At 42.9% G+C, this 23,273-nt stretch overlaps 1 protein-coding gene across 7 annotated transcripts in view; it reads right to left on the reverse strand.

The window, feature by feature from the left end:
• MAP7D2 (MAP7 domain containing 2) overlaps positions 1-23,273 on the reverse strand; it is a 110,631-nt gene that overhangs the window by 27,245 nt on the left and 60,113 nt on the right. For 3 of the 7 annotated variants that reach the window (XM_032389533.1, XM_032389538.1, XM_032389539.1), the window contains exons 5-8: positions 23,138-23,236; positions 20,739-20,849; positions 12,642-12,796; positions 9,806-9,933 (exon numbers count right to left, since the gene is read on the reverse strand). In XM_032389533.1, coding sequence (XP_032245424.1) covers positions 9,806-9,933; positions 12,642-12,796; positions 20,739-20,849; positions 23,138-23,236 — 493 coding nt within the window. The remainder of the gene's footprint in view (positions 1-9,805; positions 9,934-12,641; positions 12,797-20,738; positions 20,850-23,137; positions 23,237-23,273) is intronic. The other 4 variants (XM_032389535.1, XM_032389534.1, XM_032389536.1 and 1 more) reach the window with 4 other exon arrangements.

Here is a 23,273-nt window from a genome sequence, read left to right on the forward strand (position 1 = left end):
CTCCAGGTTGTAACAACCAAAAATGTCTCCAGACACTGTCAAATGTCCCCTCAGGGACAAGGTCACCTCCAGGTGAGAAGCACCTGAGTGATACATACATACAGCTACCCCCCCCCACATTCTATCTGTATAAAGCTGATAAGAGTAGAGCTATTCTGGTTGGAGAGGTGGTGTCCTAATCCCCACAGTCACCCCAAGCCACAACTATGGGCTTCCTGAGAGGTAAGTAGTAGTGGCTTATGTGTTTTGACAGAGAGTCACAGCTGGATCCCTCACGGCTGGTGAGACTGAGCAAAGGTGCTGGACACATGCAGCCCAGTCCAACCACATTCACTCTGGGACTTGCCTATAGCAAGCATGCACTCTGAGCTTCTCGGAGCAGTGCCTGAAGAGGTGGGCTCTACCCAAGGGGGCCTGCAGTGTGCTGGTGCCTCTGCCAGTGAATGAGGAGATGGATGAGAAGCTCTTCTGCAGACACAGCTCCCACCAGGAGGGTTCCCAGGGATGGAATGGGGGCAGTGAGTAAGAAGCCTGAACTGGCTGCAGGCCCAATCCATTCTATAATCCCCTTAGCAGCCTGAACATCTGCATGTGGATCCTGATACACCCCAGGGTCTGGTTTAAATGGCTCACTATCAGAAGGGAATGGAATGTGATGAAGTCACACCCTCAGTCAGTATGCCTGGAACTTGTAGATGGAGGTGCATGGCAGTACTACAATCCCAGGGAGAAAAGGCTGGAATGGCCTGGATGGGGGAGGTCTGACAGCCTCAGGTCAGCTTAGCCCTGAGCAGTCTTGCTTCAACAGAAAAGTCATGCAATGGTTCTGTTCACACCACAGACTGTGAGGTTCTATTCTAAGTAAATATGCAGAATTAGAACACACACACATAAACACACACACACACAAACACAACCTTTAAATTAGAGAAGTGTAGGGATTACAGATTATTTTTTAAACAGCAAGTAACCAAAATACAGAATACAATCTTAAAAATTTCCTATTTATCCCCATTTATGTAGTTTCCTGCTCATCCTGTCTTGCTACTTTTCTATATGGATTTAGGACTTTGTTAGGTTCTTGCAAGAGATGCTGAGCACAGGCATCCTGAACCAGGTGATATTGGTCTGGCAGGCTCCAAGCTCTCTGGCCAGCCCTGCTCACTACTGCAAACCAAATGAAGTCTGGCAAAGTTATTATTATTATTTTTTTTTTTACAAATTCCTAGAAATAGGTATCTTTAGCTGTTGAAAGAAATTAAGTATTAATTGATCGGGGAACTTACCATGCTTTCACAGAGAAGTACTTTCTCATCTACTCAAAAAGTATCTATTTGACTGCCACAATAACCTAGTGAGGTAGGTGGGAAATTATTATTACTCATATCTGAGATAAGAAAACCATAAAGTCCTAAGCATTTAAAGGACCTTTCCCAAGAGATGTTACCAGTGAGACAGCCAGGGCTGGCCCCCAAGTCATTTGATTCTTCATCTTGTTTTATAGGCTTCCCATTTTAATTTTTTAAAAGTTCAATACCTCTGGGGTGCCTGGGTGGCTCAGTCAATTAAGTGTCTCCCTTCAGCTCAGTTTGTGATCCTGGGGTCCTGGGATCGAGCCCCACATCGAGATCCCTGCTCAGCAGGGAGTCTGCTTCTCCCTCTCCCTCTGTCACTCCCCTTGCTTGTGCACTCTCTCAAATAAATAAATAAAATCTTCAAAAAAAATAAATCCAGCCACTTTCTTTAAAAAAAAAAAAAAGTTCAATACCTCCAGTGATTAAAGAGCTAACAAAGGGGATTCACAAATTTTGCTGGGGTGGTAGAGACAGGTCTTCCTGGTGCACAAGGTAGGATTATATAATATTCTGAGGTTCCATGACTGGTAGGAAATATGAGCAAACCCCTCTGTAAGTAGAGCAGCAAACATAAGTGTTGAGAGAGGGCTGTCACACTTCTGGATGTGAGTTTACTGCAAAGCAGAACCCCAAAGGACTTTTTTCCTCCACATCTTGGAATCTAATTCTAGTTTCTCTAAAGCCACTTGACTCCAGCCATAGTGAACAGAGCCCACCCACATGATGGGAGGGGTCTCTGGCCTCCTCATCAGCACAGCTTGGCCAACATTCTGAAAAGTCAATGTTTATGGTCAGAGTTTATTACTTTCCAGGGAGGAAAAGAGCAATTCTATACCAAAGAAACTTGTGGATACCACCTTAAGCCAGTGATCAAAGTTACCATCACCAGTAATGGAACAACCTGACGTCATGGCCTCCTGATATGATGTACTGAGAAGGAACCAACATGCCTTCTGCGGGATTCTTGCCCCAAGTGCACAACCTGAGTCTAATCATGAGGAAACAGTAGACTGACCCAAATTGAAGGACACTCCTCAAAATATTTGGCCTGGGGGCGCCTGGATGGCTCAGTCGTTAAGCGTCTGCCTTCGGCTCAGGTCATGATCCCAGGGTCCTGGGATCGAGCCCCTCGTCGGGCTCCCTGCTCAGCGGGAAGCCTGCTTCTCCCTCTCCCACTCCCCCTGCTTGTGTTCCCTCTCTCGCTGTGTCTCTCTCTGTCAAATAAATAAAATCTTAAAAAAAAAATATCTGGCCTGTACTCTTTAAAAATGTCAAAGGGTCCTGGGATTGAGTCCTGCATCGGGCTCCTTGCTCAGCGGGGAGCCTGCTTCTCCCTCTGCCTGCTGCTCCCCCTGCTTGTGCTTGCTCACTCTCTCTCTCTCTCTCTGACAGATAAATAAATAAAATCTTTAAAAATCTCAAGGTCATGAAGAAGAAAGGCTGAAGAACTGTTCAAAGTTCAAGGAGACCAAGAAGACAAAACAACTAAATGCAATGTGGGAGCCAGGGTTGGATCCTGGATGCAGGGGAAAAAATGCTATGAAGAATCTCACTGAGACAGTTAGTAAAAGCTGCATATAGACTGTAAATTAAGTAACAATAACATGTCAAAATTAAATTTTGTGATTTTCCACAATTGTACTGTGGTTACACAAAAATAACGTCTTCATTCCTGGGGGTAAAGAGTCATGATGTCTTCAACTTACTCTCAAACGGTTCTGGGAAAAAGTGTGTGTGTGTGTGTGTGTGTGTGTGTGTGTGTGTGTCTATAGAGTGAATGAAAGTGAGTGGGGGGGGGGCGCCTGGGTGGCTCAGTCATTAAGCGTCTGCCTTCGGCTCAGGTCATGATCTCGAGGTCCTGGGATCGAGCCCCACGTCAGGCTCTCTGCTCAGCGGAGAGCCTGCTTCTCCCTCTCCCACTCCCCCTGCTTGTGTTCCCTCTCTCGCTGTGTCTCTCTCTGTCAAATAAATAAAATCTTTAAAAAAAAAAAAAAGAAAGAAAGAAAGTGAGTGGGGGGATGGCAATGATGAAGCAAATATGGTTAAACATTAATAGGATGAAAGGCATATAGGAGTTCTTTGGTATAGTTTTGCAATTCTTCTGTAGGGCTGAAAGGGTTTAAAAATAAAAAGGCTTTTGGGGTGCCTGGGTGACTCAGTTGGTTAAGGGTCTGCCTTAGGCTCAGACCATGATCCCAGGATCCTGGGATCAAGCCCTGCATCAGGCTCTCAGCTCAGTGTGGAGTCTGCTTGTCCCTCTCCCTCTCCCCCCTGCTTGTGCTTGCACTCTCTCAAATAAATAAAATCTATTAAAAAATAAAAATAAAAAGGCTTTTAAAATTGGTCTAAACTAAAAAAAATGGTCTAAACTCAAATTATCCTCTAGTAAAACTGAAAAAATACAGGGCTATAGACTGGGGGAATGTATAAGTATGGCTATGAAGAGGGAGCATAACTTAACATTTTCAATTATCCTTTTCAAGAAAATGTTCAAATAAGAATGTAAAAGCCTATCTGAGAACAATGGTGGTGGCAAAAACAATAGGCAGATTGTCAATACAGAGGCCCTGATCCACAGTAGATGCTCATCCGTAGGCAGGGGTAACCACACCATATATGCACCAGGGAAATGTATGCAATGATGCTCAGTAATGATTGATTAAATGTCCTCAACCATTGAAGGAATCAGCTGGCTCCAGGAACCTTCCATGAGCCCATGATTCTGAGTGGGAGGTACTTATTTTGGGCCACGCTGACAACCTGGTCTTAATTTTTTCCCTTATGTGGACAAACAAAATCTGTTTTGTTTCTCAAAATGCATGATAAAGTAGAGTTAACCTAGGCTCCTGACACAAAACTGATCTCAGATATAAGCTATCTCTCAAAGTGATTATGTTTGGCAGACTGTATTTTCCAAAGATGATCACAAAAATATCTCCTCTGACCCCACATAATCTTTTGAGTTCCTTTCTCCATCCCACTGAATCTCGGATGGCCTGACTGCTTTGACCAATAAAACACAGCAGAAAAGGAACGCTGTGACAATTCATGGCACAGTACTTAACTAGCCTGGCAGCTTCCATGTTCTGGGAGATACTTGCTCTTGGGAACACTCCCTCTTAGAACTCAGTGCCATGTTGTGAGATGCCAAAGTGATATGGAGAGGCTATGTGTAGGCATTCTATTCTGGTTCCCAGCCCCCACTGGGCTCCAGCCAATAGCCAGCATTAACTGCCAGCCAGGTGAATGGGCTATCTCAGACTTCCAGCTCAGTCAAGACAGGTAACTGCAGCCCCAGGTGACAATGAACCTATGGTGGAAGACCCCAAGTGAGAACCACCAGGTGAACCCAAGTCAAACCTCAGAAAAACCACACAAAAGACCCCAAGAGAGACCCTCCTGGTAAGCCCAAGTCATAGAGCTGTGAAAACTAGTAACAAATTGTTATTTTGTGCTACTAAATTTTGGGGGATGGGTTATTACAGCAGCAAGAGGTAACTGAAACATTCCCCATCATAATGACCAAAGTGACTTAGAATATATTTCTAAAAACCTGAAACCATTAGAGAACATTTCACACTGAAGAATTAGGAGTACAGGCAGCACTAACACTCAGAGGCAGGGACAGGTTGGACAAACGCACATGACCACACTTGATTTCCTCTCTCTAGGTTACAAGAAGAAAGCTATGCTCCATCCACATCTTTGAGAGTGTTGCTGAAGCTAGTTTTCTAAAACCCATACAAGTACCCAACAATGCAAACAATGGAAATAAACTTGAACGCTTAAAAGAGCAATGACATTAATATGCACAGCCACGGAACACTGACTTAATTTATCTGAGACTCAGGAGGAGAACAATGCGCTGCCAGAGCCATTTATCACATGACGTGTCTGAGTTTCTGGATGGGGGTTCAGAAGGACTGACTAAACCACCGTTCAAAGCCACATTGCTCCCAGTATGCTTTAAAGATCACACACACTTAGTCTGCACAGAGGGAAGGTTGAAAATTCCACTCTGGTTGGGATTTTGTATGTGACACCATTTTAAAAATCAAGGGTTTCTTTTTTTCTTTCTTCAATATTGAACATAAAAAAATTTATAAAATAGGGAAAGTATGAAGAATGACATAACAAATACCCACACACCTAACAACCAGTTCCAAAGAAAGACATTAGAAATATTCTGGAATCTCCCATGTACCCCTCCCTCACCCCTTCCCCCACTTCCCACTCAGAGGCCATCATTACTTTGCATTTTATATTTGCCATTTTCTTACCTTTTCTAATCATTTTTACCACATTTATATTCTTAAAAACATGCTGGTTTTACACATCTGGGAACTCAATATAAATGTCACTGCTGATATTCTTTTACAACTTCCTTTTGCTGCTCAACTCTATGTTCCTGAGATCCACCCACTGGTTGTGGGCAGCGGCAGTCCATTCTTTTTCACTGCTGTAGAGTTTGGCTGAATTTTCAGAACTTATTTACAGTCTACCTGACTTTCCACATTTCTCAGACCTGGTTCATACCCATTGTGGTTCAGCCATTAATTTTCACCTGGGGAGGGGCGCCTGGGTGGCTCAGTCGTTAAGCGTCTGCCTTCGGCTCAGGTCATGGTCCCAGGGTGCTGGGATCGAGCCCCACATCGGGCTCCCCGCTCAGCGGGAAGCCTGCTTCTCCCTCTCCCACTCCCCCTGCTTGTGTTCCCTCTCTGGCTTTCTCTCTAGCAAATAAATAAAATCTTAAAAAAAAAAAAAAATTTTCACCTGGGGAGAAATTATCTTTCTTTTTGAATGTCTTAAAATCAAGAAATGTTTGCTTCTCCTTAGACCTCTCAAATTGGTGATTCTGATTTAGAGGTACTGGAGCAAACTCCTGTCCCCAGGGCACTTCTTTTTTTTTTTTTTTTTAAGATTTAATTAATTTATTTGACAGAGAGAGAGAGAGAGCGAGAGAGGGAACACAAGCAGGGGGAGTGGGAGAGGGAGAAGCAGGCTTCCTGCCGAGCAGAGAACCCGATGCTCCATCCCAGGACCCTGGGACCATGACCTGAGCTGAAGGCAGACGCTTAACTACTGAGCCACCCAGGCACCCCCCCAGGGCCCTTCTTAAGGAGAATGATTCTGGTAGTTTTGACAATACACACGAAGTCCAGCTGTGTTAGAGTTTACTATTTTTCCTGCCTGCACGAGGGATGGCATGCATGGGGCTCTGAAAAGAAAGGGCATTCCATTAATTTGTCTTTGCTGAAGTAGCAGGAATATACTGTAGTACTGTAGAAGCCAGTATCACTCAACCTTCAGGCATTTCCCAGGAGAAATACATGGCCCAGAAAAGAGAACATTTAAGGAACTGATTAGTAGGAGAAAAAAACCAACGAATGGCTCAGAAGGAAAGAGGAGGCAAAGGGCCTGAGTCCTTGGGCAGGAATGGTCCTAGCATTGCCCATACCCACCAGCCAATCCCCTCCCGCCCTCTAGGCTCTACTTTCCTTCTAGTTTTTGTCACATGGACACACACTAAGCACCTACTGTGCAACAATAAATCCAATCAGTCCCCACCCTCCCTGCAATCTAGCAGGTGATACAGTGCAAGAAGCCACAGATCAACATGGCCTGCTTCCTCCCTCACTCCATACAGGGCTCTGTTCAAATGTCACCTCCCCAGAGAAGCCTTCCCTGACCACCATATCTAGCTACTACTCCCCTCCACCACTCTCTGGCATCTGACCCAGTTGTATTTTTCTTCATAGAACTTCTCACCACCTGATGTTATATTTGTCATTCACTGTCAGGTAAGCTTCCCATGGGCTGAGAACACTGGGCAAAGAGGAGGCACTGAGCATGCCCATGAGGCTCTGTGAGCACAGAGAGGGGGGTGAATTCAGTTTTGGCTGGTTCTGTAGAGGATGACAGCTGAGCTGAGTTCTGAGGGATGAGCAGTTTAAGTTGGACAACTCTCTCTGCACTAGGCCTGCAACTGTCCTCATCTGCATTCCCATCTCTCTCTCCCCTCACTTGGGGTCTGTTCAAATGGAAACTGTTCTCACTCATTTGGGGATTCTCCGAAGCATACGGGACACAGGGACTTGCATTCATTCATTCCACAAATATTTATAAAGCACCTATGAGGTACCCATTACTCTTCTATATAGAGGGGAAATTCAAAAGATTTCTCTCAATTGAACTGCATTAAAAATTCCGGGATTTTGGGGTATCTGGGTAAGGCTTAGTCGGTTGAGCATCTGACTCTTGATTTCGGCTCGGGTCATGATCTCAGGGTTGTGAGATTGAACCCCACAATGGGCTCTGCACTCAGTGCACAGTCTGCTTGAGATTCTCTCTCCCTCCTGCTCTGCCCCCCTCCCCCGCTCGCTCTCTCTCTCTAAATAAAATCTTCAAAAAAAGGTCTGGGATTTTGTTTAAGTCTCTTTGGTCAGAATGAGCTTTTTATAAAATTTAGATGATGTGTCCTTTAAAATATAAAATAGCTCCATATATATATACAATGGAATATGATTCAGCCATAAAAAGAGAATAGAATCTTGCCATGTGCAACACATGGATAGAACTTGAGGACATTCATTGTGCTAAGTGAAATAAATCAGATGACAAGTACTTAAAGATCTCACTTACATATGGAATCTAAAAAATAAACAAAACCAAGCTCACAGATCCAGAGAACAGACTGGTGGTGGCCAGAAGGGGGGGCGGGTAGAGGAATGGATGAAATGGGTGAAGGGGTTCAAATGGTACTAACATCTGGTTATAAAATAAGTAACCCATGGAATGGAATGTACAGCAGGGTGACTCCAGTTAATAATACAGTACTGTAGTGCATATTTGAAAGTTGCTAAGAGAATAAATTTTAAAAACCCTCACAAGAAAAAAAAGAAAGAAAATGTTGCACCTATGTACGGTGATGGATGGTAACTAGACTTATTATGGTCATCATTTTGTAATGTATACAAATATTGAACCATTCATTCTGTCCACCTGAAACAAATATAATGTAATCTGTCAACTGTATCTCAATTTAAAAAATATAAAATAGTTCCTGAAACACACCATCAAGATTTTCAATGTCAAAGAAATAGCACAGAGCCCACTGTGAGCCTGCTTCCAAAAACCGAATTCTCATCTCTACAGAGGGCAACAACCCCCTTAGTTTACCTTAGTGAAATTTACAACGATGATGATGAAACTTGCCAGCTACTCTCCATGCAGGGACCATGAGTCAGTATCTATGAAAGAAAGGGGTGTAATCTGGAAAAACCCCAATATGAATAGGCTTTTCTGTTACTGTCCCACCCTAACACCGGAGTAGTAATGTGAATGGAAGGCTCAGAAATAAGACAGACAAATAGAGACCTTACAGCCCACCTAATGGATTCAGATTTTGCAAGAGAGCAATACCATAACCAAAGACAGGCAATACAAGCACAGAAAGAACGCAATGGACTTAAAAACAAAACAAAAACTTGATGCTGTTAATTCAGCAATATGTTATGTAAGGATTTTCCTTATAGAAGACAGATATATCAATAACAGGTATTAGTAATCTATAAAAACTGTATGTTCTCTAAACAACATAATAGAGAAAAAGTTTCTGTTAGAAAGCAACAAATTAGAAATAAGAGCTGATGTCACTGAAATATTTTTTTACTCTGAAATATTTTTAACAAACGCCCAAGTGTTCGTTAAATCTGTGTTTTATCCTATGTTCTCTGAATCAAACTGATGCACTAAACAAGTCTTACATGATTCTCTACAGAGTTTTCTATTTTCCAAATTAAAATCATATTTCTCTTTCTCTCTCAGTACTACAGAAGACGATTCCATTCTGCTAGACTGAGTTATTTACTGAGTCATTCTTGTTATAAGCAAAATATTTTAATGACATACGAGAGTGGTCACACAGGGTGAATTTGCTTTTCAGTGACACGGTTTCATTGGCGAGTTTATCCAGTGCTTCACAAAAAAAAAATAATGGCTTCATTTAAAAACAACATACTGCTGATGGTGACTGACAACTTATTATTTCCTCTCTGTTGAAGAGACAGATGAGGGAGGGAGAGAGTGAGTGCCCAAGTACATGAGCTTGAGCACACAAGCACAATGCAATCACTTCACTCCAGATGCAGGTGAAGGAGAATGCCAGAAAAGCAGAATGGAACTGATGGACCAAAAGAGAAAATGTTGAATGGATCATCTCCGGAAATCAGAATCTCATACTTAGCAGGCAACAAACCTCTGAAGAGCCCACCATTTATGCAAAAGATACACAGAGAGTAAATGAGGTAAGTCAAAGTCCAGCATTCCTCCTGCTCACCTCTTCGGGTTGGCCATGACTCATGTGGCAGCAGGAAGCACACACCGCAGTGTACAGAGCCCCACCAAATTGCTTTCACTGTCCAACTATGGCAAAGCGAAAACATGCTTACTTGGATGTCACTGGAGAAGAAGACCTCTTAGCAATGCTTCCTGGAAACTCGCATCTTCTCAGAGGAGACCCAAGGCCCACACTGGGAACAGAAGTTGTTGTTCGCGGGCCCCGCTTCATCTTCTCTGACTGGAGGGGACACAGAAGAGGTCAGCCATGGCCCATCACTGGCAATACTTCTACAATTTCTTAAAAAAAAAACAAAACCCAGATGCAAGTGATGCACAGCTTTCTTCCAGAAGGGTCCATATGAAGCTATAGTGCTTCCCATAATGGGAACCTTTGCAGGAAAGCACCATGAGGTCATCAATTTGGTGGCCAATATTGAGGTCATCCAATTAAAAAAAAAAACTTCACCCTCAAAATGCAAAGATTTCCTACTCTTTGTTATCTTGCAAAAAGCTAACAACAGAACAGAATATTATGAATGTTATGAACAGAATATTATGATTCTGGACATATAGAAACTAGATCACTCATCATCAGGGAAATGCAAATCAAAACCTCCATGAGCTATCAGCTCACACCTGTCAGAATGGCTAAAATCAAAAACACAAGAAACAACAAATGTCAGCAAGGATGTGAAGAAAAAGGAACCCTCGTGCACTGTTGGTGGGAATGCAAGCAGGTGCCACCACTGTGGAGAACAGCATGGAGGTTCCCCCAAAAGTTAAAAAATAGAACTACCCTGGGGCGCCTGGGTGGCTCAGATGGTTAAGCATCTGCCTTCGGCTCAGGTCATGATCCCAAGGTCCTGGGATCGAGCCCCACATTGGGCTCCTGGCTCAGCGGGGAGCCTGCTTCTCCCTCTCCCTCTGCCTCTCTCCCTGCTCATGCTCTCTCTCTCTCTCTCTGTGTGTCTCAAATGAATAAATAAAATCTTTAAAAAAAATAAAAAAAAATAGAACTACCCTATGATCCAGCAATTACACTACTGGGTATTTACCCAAAGTATACGAAAACACTAATTCGAAGGGATATATGCACCCCTCTGTTTATTGCAGATTATTTATAACAGCCAAATTATGGAAGCAGCTAAAATGTCCACTGATAAATGAATGAATAAAGAGTATGTGAATATTAGCCATAAAAAGAATGAAATCTTGCCATATGCAACAATGTGGACAGATCTAGAGTATTATGCTAAGTGAAATAAGTCAGAGAAAGACAAATACCGTATGATTTCATTCATAAATGGAATTTAAGAAACAAAACTGAAGAAAGAAAGAGATAAACAAAAAAACAGACTCTCAAATACAGAGAACAAACTGGTGGTTGCTGGAGAGGGGAGGAGATGGGTCAAAGAAGTGAAGGGGAGTAAGAGTACACTTATCATGATGAGCACTGAGTAATGTATAGAATTGTTGAATCACTATATTGTACACCTGAAAGTAATATAACACTGTAAGCCTGTACTGGAATTAAAAAGAAAATTAAAAAAGAAAAAAAAAACTGGGAAGAGTAGAAAAATACATAATCACCCAAAAAAACTACAGGTGGGTGTAAATGTGGTTAATACCCAAGACAGTGAGCTGTGGACTCTAACAGTGTACCTGGTGTAACGGGGACTACAGCCCCATAGGGACCACCTGTCCCTGTATATCATCCCCACGGCCTCCCTCGGCAAGAAGCAGGAAGTATGGCCTCTGTGCCTGGCACAAGGTGAGGGCTCCACAAGGGTGGTTCCCTTCTCTCCCTATTGCACTTTTCCACAACAAACCCTCCTTTGCCCCCACCCCATACACACACATACAGTAACTGACCCTACAGTAAAACCCAAGGTCGGACACATTCACTTCTCATGTAAGAACCTCAGGGCCACAATGGATTTTAAAAGTACATACAGTGTTATAAAATAAATGTCCAATAGTACAGTAATGTGGCAGTCTTAAAACAAGTCCACACGTCATTTGATGCTCCTCCCTTCGAGTGTGGGTTGGTATTAGTGACTTATTTTTAAGGAACAACATATGGCAGAATGATGGTGTGTAACATATAAGATTAGAGCATAAAAGGTGCTGCAGCTTTTCCCTTGCACGCCTGCACCCGCACCCCTCCCCTGGATCTCTCACTCTGGAGGAAGCCAGCTGCCATGTCATTTGGACATTCAAGCAGCTCTATGGAGAGGTCCACACAATAAGGAACTGAGGCCAGCAGCCATGTGAGCGAGCCATTCTGGAAGAGCCCCAGCCACGCTTTCATAGGACTATAGCTCTGGCCATTATCCTGACCACACCCTCATGACAGACCCTGAACCAGAACTACCCAGCTAAGCCATCCTCAATTTCTGACCCAAAGAACCAGTGTGGTAATAAACATTGTTTTAAGCAGCTAAGGTTTGGGGTGATTTATTACATAGCAAGTGATAACTAACAAAAGCAGCATGGTATGTATAATTTCTAAATAAATACACATAATTGGGAGTACCCATTCAACATGTGTTTTACTGATGGTGTCAGTATGTCAAAAATGTTTAAAGGCCACTGTTATGGATTGAAGGCTGACCTAGAACCTTAGTTCTAGTTGCCTGTAGAGGCGAGACTGGCATCCTTAAAAGCAAAAAGACAACACTCAGAACATTCCTTTTGACTCCTGTCCCCTGGAGGGCAGTCTGTAACAAGGACAAGGTCTTTAGGAATTTGCTCCAAGGCACTTAGATTTAGGAAGATGCAAAAAGTTAAATGATTTTCAAAGGATGAGTGAATTTTTAAACCAAATCCACCAGTTGAGTAGTCTCTGGAGACTGATGGAAACAGAGACCCCCGGTGAAGCACAGGGAGTAATCATACTGTCAAATAAACCCGTCCCAAGGGGTGAGAGAGTGGGTTTAAACCTACCGGAGAGGCCTCTGCTCCTGCAGGGGCTCCTTTCCCAGAATCTCCTACACCAGATGTAGATGGAGTCTTCTTCCTCTCAGCACTCCGAGTGGGAGAAGACTTGTAAGAAGATTTAAGAGGACCAGCAGGAGCTACACGAGGACAGGCATGGGATACTAGAAGGTTACAATATCACAGCCAAAGAGACAGGGAGCACAGAAGGAAAAAGTAGGGAGAGGAGGGAATTGGGAAGAACACATTTTCTGTTAAAACATAACATGGGCAATCCACATTCTCTAAATACCACCATACTTTTTCTAGTATATGCAGAATAGATGCTATCTTGAAAGATTTCCATACTCCATGCTCAAGAGTCCAGTTCATTTCATGAGTTCAAAGTCTGGGCTTTGGAACCAGACAGAACTAGCACTGTCACCAAATAACTGGATCACCTTGGGCAGATTACTTAACCTCTCTAAATGTCAATTTCCTTGTGCAGGAAAGAGTTAACATAGCAGCCCTGAAAACTGTCCTTAGAAAGGCCTGCTTTACAAGGCTGGTCCTTGGTCAGCACCTGAGAACTTAGAGAAGGGTTCTTGCTATTAACTGACGAGTGCCTCACTGTGTCTAAGCTATATGTAAAACAACATGACTTAGCCGCTTTCCTTCTGAGAGTCTGGAATTCGGGTATGTAACTGGCCGAGGGTGCCTACGTGACCAGCCCTCAATAAAACCCCGACCACCAAGTCTCTAACGAGCTTTCCTGGTTGGCAACATTTCACATGTGTTATCACAGCTCGTTGCTGGGGGAATTAAGCACGTCCTGTGTGACTCCACTGGGAGAGGACTCTTGGAAACTCGCACCTGGTGTCCTCTGGACTTCGCCTGCGTGCCAATTCCCTCTGCTGATGTGCTGTGCAGCTTCTACTATAACACATCACAGCTGTGAGTGCCACCATATGCTGAGTCTCCTGAGTGCTCCTGGCAAATCAACAAACCTGGGGCTGGTCTTGGGGACCCCTGATACAATTGGTGACAGAAGCAGGAACTGCAAGAATGACCCTGATTCACAGACAAATGGTAAAAGCAGTGTTTGAAGAAGAAAGGCTAGGGGCACCTGGGTGGCTCAGTCGTTAAGCGTCTGCCTTCAGCTCAGGTCATGATCCCAGGGTCCTGGGATTGAGCCCCACATCGGGCTCCCTGCTCAGCGGGAAGCCTGCTTCTCCCTCTCCCACTCTCCCTGCTTGTGCTCCTGCTCTTGCTATCTCTCTCTCTGTCAAATAAATAAATAAAATCTTAAAAAAAAAAAAGAAAAAAGAAAAAGAAAGCCTAAAGGCATGGAGGATGATGACCTTCTGGTGCCTGGTGGCTATGGAGTCGGCCACTGTATCAAACAGCAACCCAGCTGCTGGCCGTTGCAAGAGGTAAAATACCTATGGTATTTGAAGATAACCCATCCAACTCCAAGAGTTGGTTTGCTGGATCCTCTGGCTGGTTTTGGCCATGCTGGCTAAAGTGAGGGGAGAAGTACAACCCAGGTAATGTCTTTGGTTTTGGTTTTCTCCTCCAAGTGGGAGTGGGACACAACCTCCTTGTTTTTTGCCATCAGTGATTTGATAGGAATTTAAAACTCTAAGTACTAGAACCAGAACAAACCTCCATGCCTGATGATTTTTGCTATGACTTTTGCATAATGGAGCCTCTGGAAAAAGGGAGACATGAAAAGAGAGGCAATCTCCAGACAGAGATAGGTTTGGAGTTTTAAAAATCAACCTGGATCTATTACAGATACAGAACACTCCTCCATGGGGCCCTATCCTGTGAAAGTATCACGGATACTGGTTGCACCGTCTGGGTCACAGACAAATGCTCACAGGAAGGAGCTCGTTCCCTGATGGGACCACCTGACATGGAACTGCTGGTCAGCTCTTAATTTCTGATGCAGAGCCTAATTACATGCCTAACCTGTGATTCCTGACACAGCTGTGAGCTAGGACAGGGTACTTACAGGGAGTATGACCCCTTCACCCTCCCCTGATGATCAGACTCAACACCTGCTGACAAGATGTCTGGTATTTGACTTGCTGGGTTGGGTGCAGTTTGTAACAATGGACTAGGAGCCTAACTCTACTTCCCTTACCTTTCTCCTGCTACACACACCTCAGGAAGGCAATGCACCTGTCCCCAGAGAGGGACTGCTTTTTCCCTAGGCTGTTCACTGGATAAATGAATGGGACTACAAGAGATGGCAGTTGATGCAAACCTATCCTGAAATTTTTTTGAAAATTCAGGATTTTGTTCTGAACATGGTATGTCTTTCTGGTTAAGTTAAAATTTTTTTTTGTAAAAAAGGCTCTTGTCCTTCTTGCATTCAGCCTTTCCTTATGAAGGGTCATTTTAAAAGTAGAGGATGGTTGAGAAAATGTAAAGTCTTGATTACTGAATGGGGTACCGTGATAACAATGAAAAAAATAACAACAAAATCTAGCACCTGTAGTGGTGCCGGGGATGGGAAGGACATTCAGGATCTTTGTTTTCCAGAACTGTTCCTGGGAACTCTGCCCTTTTCCTGAAGAAAAACTGTGCTGCCTGTGCCAGCTGCTGTGAGCACTTCAGATCCCCTTGGACTGCTGAGCCCAGGTCGCTGATGACAATGGGACTGGGAGCGGCAGGGCAGGCCAGTTCCTGCACGGTCCCTGAAGACCACCTCTATATGCCGCCCGCACTCAGCAGGTAATGAACTCATGTTGTTGACAGAACTGTGTGGAAAATGACCACCTCAAGTAGTCCCTCTGAAAGCAAGGACTGACCTGAATTCCTCGGGCCAGACTGAGAACCCTGGGGTGGGAGAAAGCATGGGGGGAAAGCCACAGTGGGGGCCCTGTTAGCCTGTACTGCCTGACCAATGTATGTCCTGCTTGGGGTGCGTGCAACATCGTAAGTGGTTTCCAGGGGACATGTGTGTCCTCAGGGATTATACTCCCTAGGTGTGTGTTCTGACTATTGTGACACTGCCTCCACCCTGGAAGGCTTGAGGACGGCTTCATCTTACTGACCAGGTTGTGCTGGGCCTGAACTGATGATGCCTTGGGCCAGGTTAAAAAAAAGAAGTGTGGGGCGGGCGGCGACTGGGTGGCTCAGTCGGTTAAGCATCTGCCTTCGACTCAGGTTGTGATCTCAGGGTCCTGGGATCGAGCCCTGCATCGGGCTCCCTGCTCAGCGGGAAGCCTGCTTCTCCCTCTGCTGCTCATGTTCTCTCTCTCTGTCAAATAAATAAATAAAAATCTTAAAAAAAAAAAAAAAAAAAGATTCATACAGAAAGTCAAGGAGGAAGCCACCTGGCTTTCTAAGACAGACCTTTATGCTAACCATCTGTGTTTTAACTGGCTAAGTCCAGAACCCCTAAAGGGTATAAGTGAGGTCAATACTGTAGGTTGGCCTCACCCTGCTGTGTGGAATCCTACTGATGGTAATTCTGCTGTAAAGCTGCCTTTGCCAAAGACCAAGGGAATGGACTGTGCAGAAAAGAAAAAAGAAGGGGTGCCTGGGTGCCCTATTCTGGACAAGTCATTAAGCGTCTGCCTTCCGCTCAGGTCATGATCTCAGGGTCCTGGGATCCAGCCCCGTATCGGGCTCCCTGCTCAGTGGGGAGTCTGCTTCTCCCTCTCCCTCTGCCTCTCCCCCTGCTCATGCTTGCTCTTGCTCTCTCCCCCAAATAAATAAATAAAATCCTTAAAAAGAAAAGAACAACATAGAAGGTCTGACTGCTGTCCTTGGAAAGGCCAGCTTACAAGGTTGGCCCTGGCATCAGGGAACTTGTTTTCCGGGAGAGCTCCCACCATTAACCGATAAGAGTGGCTCACTGTGCCTAAGCTGTTTGTATAAACAACATGATTTATGCTCAACACCTGCTTTCTTTCTGAGAGTCTGGAATTTGGGTATGTATCTGGCAGGGGGTACCTATGTGACCAGCCTCCAATAAAAACTCTGGGCACCGAGTCTCTAATAAGCTTCCTTGGTAGGTAACACTTCATACATGTCACAACTCATTGCTGAGGGAATGTGCTCTGTATGGCTCCACTGGAGAGAGGACTCTGGAAGCTTGTTCCTGCTCTTCCCCAGACTTCATCCCATGGCCTTTTCCCTTTGCCGATTTTGCTCTGTAGACTTTCACTATAAAAAATCATAGTTAGGAGTCCTCCTAGAGAATCAGTGATCATGCAAATGGTCTTGGGGACTTCCTGACACATTCCTTGTTCTCAAAGGGGGATACTTCCTACCTCCCAGGAATTTTTTGGTTAAGAGCTAATTCATGTACCATAAAATTTACCCTTTAAAAACTGTACAATTTAGTGGTTTTCAGTATATTCACGTTTGTACAATCATAACTACAGTCTAATTCCAGAAAATGTTCAATACTCCCAAAACAAACCCTGTAACCAATTAAGCATTCATTCCCTTTCCTCACTCCTCCAGTCCCTAGCAACCACAAATTTACTGTCTTTCTGGATTTGCCCTATTCTGGACAAGTCATATAAACGGACTCACGTAACTTGTGGCATTTTGTGTCTGGCTTCTTTCACTGAGCCTAATGTTTTCAAGGTTCATGGTGCAGCATATATCAGTAATCCATTCTTCTTCATAGCTGAGTAATATTCCACTTTATGGATATATATTTTGTTTATCCACTCATCTGTTGATGGACATTTGGGTTGTTTCCACTTTGTGTGGCTAATGATGCTAAGAACTACTCAGGGACAAGCTTTTGTGTGTTTTCAATTTTCTGGGCCCTATACATAAGAGTGCAATTGCTGGGTCACATGGTAACTCTATGTTTAACCTTTTGAGGAACTTGCCAGGTGGTTTTCCAAAGTGAGTACATCATTTTATATTCCTACCAGCAATGTATGAACGTTATAATTTCTCCACATCCTTGCCAACACTTACTATTTTCCCTGTTTTCTTTGAATTTTAGCCATTCTAGTAAGTGTGAAGTGGTATTTCATTGTGGTTTTCATATACATTTCCCTAATGACTAATGATGTTGAGCATCTTGTCATGTGCTTATTGGCCATCTGTATATTTCTTTGTGGAAATACCACAACTACTCAAACTAGTATGCTGTCTCTAAAAACTAGTCAGAAGTAGATAGAGGATTTATATGTCATCTAAGTGAACACACTCTCTTGGGAACTAAGACCAGACCTGCTTTAATGTGGACACAGTGTTGCTAATCTGCAAACAGAGAATGTCAGCCCTCATTAATCTTGCCATGACAATTTAATCTGATTTAGTCAAGAAAAAGCTTTGATAGTGACGCCCATAGTTTCTCAGACTTCAGTGTGCAGGTCTGCTGGGGCCTGAGAGTGTGTCTTCCTAACAAGTTCCCAAGTGATACCAATATTGATGGTCCACGGGCCACCCCGTGAGCAGCAAGGCTCTAGATATTTGTTGAGCTCTTACTCTGCCAATCATTGTCCTATCTCATTTAATCCCCATGACAATTTAAAGTATTTCAATTTTGGATAAGGAAACTGAGGCTTTAGGGGCACCTGGGTGGCTCTGTCAGTTAAGTGTCCAACTCTTGATTTTGGCTCAGGCCATTATCTCAGAGTCATGAGATCAAACCCCGAGTTGGATTCTACACTCAGCAGGGAGTTTGCTCGAGATTCTCTCTCTCCCTCTCCCCCCAAGTGCGTGCTTGCACTTGTGCTCACTCTCTCTCTCTCAAATAAATAAATTAATCTTAAAAAAAAGGAATCTGAGGCTTAGAGAGGTTAATTAATTTACCCAAAGCGGTAAGAACTAGTAAGTGGTAAATCTGGTTATGGGACTCCAGAGACTGTGGTTTACAGGCTACTTTGCCAAATCATCTCTTTAAGAAAGTCTACTAACCTCCACAGCTCATGAAATAGATTCTTTTTCCTAATCCACATGCCCTCAATCAAAAATAAGTTACTCACCTCTGTGACACTGAAAAGAAAAAAAAAACATAGTAACAAAACACTGGTGGGTAGAAAATGTTATTAACCACTGAAGACATTTCACGAAGTAAGCAAATGGGAAACAAAATAGAAAAATTCAGGAATAACTCATAGGTCGACCAACACTACTTTGGGCATTTTCCTCAGTGTCACCAGCTTGGCCTCTTTTACCTGAGTCATTGGCCTGCTCAGAGAGTATGAGTGCACTTCTGCTTCTGGCTAAAGAAGCCTGTGTAGGTGTCAACAGTCGCATAACAAGAAAGGTTTCCATGGGACTAAGGTGTGTGCGATGAGCTGAGGGATGGAATCAAATGAAAATTTTAAAAAGCAAAATAAAATGTTTAAAACAACACAGTGTATGATGCAAATTAGCTTTTGGGTGGCAGAATGAATGTGGAAAATAAAAATACTCTAGCAAAGGATGGCTTTGGAGTTTGTCATAGTAAAATAAAACAAACGATGTGTCATTTGGAGTTTGGGAGAGTGTGTTAATTCTTTTGGGGTGCCAGAATTCATTCAATATGCTATTACAGTATCACAATATTACCTGTATCCCTTGAAGAGAATTAGCCCATCTCCCAAGATGTAATATGGACTCAAGAAACCATTTACTCACCAAGTAGATCTAACATTGAAAAAAGATTACTCCTATGAAACACTTTAGGGTCCTCTGTTAAAAAACATTTCATTATACACTGATTTTGTTAATGTATAAATATGCATCTGTTCATACTTTTTCCATGTACATAAGGGCAAAAATTAAATAAGAACCACAAAAACAAAAATAGCCAACTAATTATCGGCTTTAATGGAAGTAGCAGTAATCATAATCTAAAACACAGTGACTGAAATGTCATTTTGATGGCTTTGGAATATATTATATGGTAATGGATTAACTTTTCCATTACTTTGAATTTCTTGGGTACCCATTAGCCAGTAAATGGTTTGGGAATTAAAATTTTTCAATTTATAATCCACAAGCAGATAATTCAGTTGTCAATAATATGTAATAACATCTGGTATCTTTACATAGTAATCAATGCAAATATGAATTTAACCTCAATTTGTAACCATGTGAATTAATGAAAACATATGGAATACACTCACTATGGAAAAGCCATATAGAATTAAAAGCAAGGAGATGTTTTCTCATTCAGCTCTCAATTAATTCAAGGTTTCCAGCGTTCAGTTCAACCATGAACTGCATCAGAGATCAGCAACACTGACACTTATGGGGTCTCTGACACACATGATAGGCCTCTGTGCTGGAGGTGCAAGGTCAATGCCACTGAAAAACAACCAGAAAGGCACACTGGCCTCTTCAAAGTCACAAACACTCTCCTGCTTGCCCCTTGGTAATGCCTGACCTGTTAAATAGTCCACTGGCAGCTGACACTTCTCCAGTGTTAAAATACGCATTTAATGCATGGAGTTTCCCTCACTTCCTTAACCTACATTCTCTGGAAGGTACAAATTCATACTTTTAGTAACTTATCTGAGCCTCTATTAGAACACGAGCAGTTTTAAATCTATTCAGTTCCTGGAACCGGCACATGTCCTATACGTATCATCCTCCACCTCAAAGTGAGTGCCGGAACAGGCCACCCATCCTTTTCCCCTTTTAAAGGCTTCATATTAGCTCTGAACTTCTGTTTTCAAAACAGAAAGGGCAGGCCTACAAACCTCAGACAATAAAAGAGTCCAATTTTTTTTTCATACAACTAAGTTTTCCACTTATCTCTGCATGATCAATTCTGCTGTTTCTGGCTAATCAAGTAGATCACATCAATAACCAGTTACTTTTTTAACAGTCATATCTGCCCACTGGTCAATTAATTCTAGGGCAGGATAACTCCTACATGTACTGTGGAAAATGGAATAATCTCTTTCAGACTGAAAGAATATCATTAATTCCTGTAGCTATCCAACAACGAACTGGCTCTAAAGAGTGATGCCACTTTCCAAAGTCCCATTAAGTGAGGCCCTGGGGCTCCCACATTCACACCACAAGGCTGAATGCAAATAATGGAGGCATTTGCAGAAGGCTCAAGAGGGGCTCTCACAAAGACTGATGTTAAGACGCTCACACTAGAAAGAAGAAAACCAGAGAGACCAGGTCTACACATTCACTTGCCTCGGTCTGGGGAATAGGATATTGCCACGGTGGATGAAGACAGGCGCTTACTCATGGGAGGCTCCGTCTGCTTTGGCAAATTCATGGTTGATGTTGAAAGTTTGTCACATGCTGCAGAGAAACGCATTAAAGACATTGGTATTCACACCATTGTAGACTGAGAAACACATATCCCAAAGTGTTCTTCCTGTCCTCATCCACACGCCTCCTAAACTGCTGTGGCATAGCACATGGCTTCCATCATCCTGCTATGCACTTAGCCTATCTGGAAATGCCCAGGCCACGGCAGCCATCAGTCTGAAGCAAGATCTTCTCTTCAATTTCAAATATTCAACCTCACTCAACTATTCAACTAAAGCCATGCTAATCCCACCGGCAAATCATTTCCTGTGTCCAGGGACTTTTAAGCATATTCAGACTACACAAAAACAAAACCAATCTGGACCCAGAGACAAATCACCACTGGAAAAATGTTCTATGGTCTGAGACTGTGTGAACTGAAAGCAGACGTTTTCTGAAGGTTATCTACAGGCTCAGGGTGGAGAAAGGAGTAATATGGACTGCAAGTAGCTATATTTAAAGCAGAACAACCTTTAGCAGTTGATTTCTTTCTCCTCTCAAGAGATGGGATCACAATAGCCCTTTTTCTAATGCTGTGACTATTTATGGTTAGGATTTTAACATGTGGTCCTACATTTGGTATTCTTAATTTCCAGCCATTATTTTAGACTGGTTTCTGAATTAAACCATTACAGCAAATGAAGAGGTGCTGTTAATGCCCTGTCAAGCCATATCAAAGCCTGAAGCAAAAAGAAGGATGTGCACCCTTGGCTTTAAAGGAAGCAAACTCATCACTAATTAGGTTTAAAACTATTCCTCTCATCTTGTTTCCAAATGAGAAATTTGCTGTTTTACAATATGTCCTGACCAAGTGAAAATCTTAAGTAAATTTTAATTCTCTTAAGCTGAAGTGAAATTATAATAAATTCTATTTTGGTATAAATAAAATATTTAAATTTAAAATGATGTGAGTTTTAACATATCTACTCAATTTTTCAACTACTTTTTTTTTTAAAAGATTTTATTTATTTATTTATTTGTCAGAGAGAGAAAGAGAGAGACAGAGCACAGGCAGGGCGAGCGGCAGGAGAGGGAGAAGCAGGCTCCCCCATGGAGCAGGGAGCCTGATGCGGGACTCGATCTCAGAACCCTGGGATCATGACCTGAGCCAAAGGCAGACGCCCAACGACTGAGCCACCCAGGCGCCCCATTTTTCAACTACTTTAATGAAAAAAAGTTAACCAGTAGAAATTATGTAAAACTATGTGTAAAGGGGTACACATTCCACCCTTTTGCCTCATGCTCCAATATGGCTGGCTCAGTATGGTACTTGTCTTTAGAAATTTGATATTTTGTTCATCATGGATTGTTCTGTATTAATTTTGATTTATTCAAATATTATTTAATCTTGATAAGGTGTTCCCTTAAACTGTATGCCCAAATCAAGTACTGTGGTTGCCTCACCCTGGCCCCAAACCTTGGGTGTGATTCCCAAGGGGTAATTATCAACTCTACCTACTGCCCCTCTTTTAGGAGCAGACTAGCGCCACACTACAGTTAATCTGACCCATGGAGCAAATTCTCTGCTACTCAGCAACACCAATAAGGAATTTTCTTTGTCAAAGGAATGCTGGGAACCAAAGATACCTATTTCTACTGCTGTAATTTGACCTGTACTCCTGGTAAATACTGCATCCCTTTTACGTCTTGTTTTTTCTCTGCCAGCCAAAGATAGATTGAATTTCTAAAGTATTAACTGGGAGAAAAGTTTTACTAATTCCGTTCTTGTCCTAGAACCTAAGAATTTCCCAGGCTTGAATCCAAAAACAAAGAACCTATTAGACGAAATCAAGAACAAAGCAAACTTATCTCCTTGCTTGGATTCCCAGTGTTAGCACTGATAAACTCCCTACCACTCCGTCTCAAACACCTCTTCCAGGAATCCATCACATTAACACCCAGAACTCTTTGTAAGAGTACAGGTTTTGGTAATCAGAAGTGACTCAAACACCCTACTACATAATGCCTAAAACCAATAATTAATGAGAATGTTAAAGATCTAAATGCACAAAAGTCAAACACTGACAAGATTTCCAAGGCAGAAGTTAGTGAGCTAAAGATGAAATGTCTCCAGGGCACTAGGGTGTAAGGCATGCACAGCTCCATGATGACAGAGGAACAAAGAAATATGGGCACGTCATTCACATTTCTAGAAAAATAGTTCTAAGGGGTCAGTCTACGAAATCAATTGTAAAGCGCTTGAGACAGACACAGTGATGGAGGGGAATGATCAGAACAGTCATCACAAAACGCCATGGCACGGTGAAGCTCAGATATACCGTTGGTGGACTCGGCAGCGGTGGCAGTGGTCCCTGGGTCCGGAGGGAGGGTGCTGGCTGCTAAACCTAGAGGAGGGGGTGGGGTATTTTCTGATTCACCTACACAGCAAAAAATCAGAGCAAAGAGAGGTAAAAG

The sequence above is a fragment of the Phoca vitulina genome, unplaced genomic scaffold (genome assembly GCF_004348235.1).
Source record: "Phoca vitulina isolate PV1807 unplaced genomic scaffold, GSC_HSeal_1.0 scaffold55, whole genome shotgun sequence".
Lineage (NCBI taxonomy): Eukaryota > Metazoa > Chordata > Mammalia > Carnivora > Phocidae > Phoca > Phoca vitulina.